This window comes from Crocodylus porosus, unplaced genomic scaffold (genome assembly GCF_001723895.1).
Source record: "Crocodylus porosus isolate Cpor-Errol unplaced genomic scaffold, CroPor_comp1, whole genome shotgun sequence".
Lineage (NCBI taxonomy): Eukaryota > Metazoa > Chordata > Crocodylia > Crocodylidae > Crocodylus > Crocodylus porosus.
Window position 1 is genome coordinate 22,417,984 of NW_017728943.1, and position 1,102 is coordinate 22,419,085.

A 1,102-nucleotide genomic window follows, 5' to 3' on the forward strand; every position below is an offset into this window, starting at 1 on the left:
TCAAGGATGGCCTCCTTAATAAACTTTTCTAAGATCTTCTCCAGGATAGAAGTCAGGCTAATGGGCCTGTAGTTAGCCGGATCCACTCTCCTCCATAACCTTCTCCTCCACATGAAAGAGGATTCACCAAGATTTGAAATCCACAAAAGTACTTATGTTACCTCTGAATCTTCAACAGCTTAAAGAAATGACGACCCTGAAGTGCCCTCTTGGAGCCAGCTTCTTCCAGCTCCCAAAGCAATCTGTGATTCCTGCCACATCTTCCCCAGGTTTTCAGCATCCTTTTTAAACATGGACACTGATACTAGATGAAGTGTCCAAACCCTGGTCTCACCAGTGCTGGGAATACATGACACCCACCTGCTGCCCCTACTGAGCCAAAACACACTGGATACTTGCATGTGCATTTGTTACTTCTTCCAGAGCCAAGCTGCGAGTGCAGCAGGGCCTGACCTCACCAGGGGCTTTGGCCTGCTCTCCCTGCTCCAGGCTCCCGGGGGGAGCACAGGCAGTTTCACTTACTGCACTGCAGCAACACAAGGATTCCCGGCTGCCCCCCGGAGCAGGCCAAAGGCTCGGCCCCAGCCCAAGGGCCTTCCAACTTAGCAAAGGCGACTCCAGCTTCAGGAGCTAGGAGCCGAATACAGCAGCAGCCCCCAAACCCCCCTCCTGCCATCTTTTGCGGCGGCGGCGGCGGCGACGACGGAAGGACCCAAACAACCCCGCCCCGGCCCTAGCACTTCCGGGGTGGTGTCACATAACCGCCCACGTGACAGAGTTGGCCTCAATCACGTGACGCAAGCCCGCCTGTGGGGGCAGGAGCTGCTTCTTGGTTCGCCCGCTTGTAGGCGCTGCCCGAGCGCCCGGCCCGGCCCGGCGGTGATGGCCGCTCCCTGGGGCGGCGCGCTGGTCCCGGGCGAGGCTTCGGAGACGGACTCGGAGGCGGAGCTGGAGCTGGAGCTGGCGGCGCCCCGGGCCGCCCGGCCCTGCCTGCGCGGGGTGAAGGTGCCCGGGGAGGCCTCGGAGACGGACGAGGAGGACGAGGACGAGGGCGAAGGCGAGCGCAGGGTGGCGGCGCTGCCGGGCCCGGCTCTGCCGCCCC

General features: G+C 61.3%; 1 protein-coding gene across 1 annotated transcript in view; it reads left to right on the top strand.

Annotated features, from left to right (window-relative positions):
* Positions 1–1,102, top strand: part of BLOC1S3 (biogenesis of lysosomal organelles complex 1 subunit 3) — a 4,635-nt gene that overhangs the window by 1,910 nt on the left and 1,623 nt on the right. Inside the window, 2 exon segments of the mRNA XM_019548548.1 lie at positions 777–1,098; positions 1,101–1,102. The exon segment at positions 1,101–1,102 is cut by the window's right edge and continues 1,623 nt beyond it. Of these exon segments, the coding sequence (XP_019404093.1) occupies positions 777–1,098; positions 1,101–1,102 (324 nt within the window).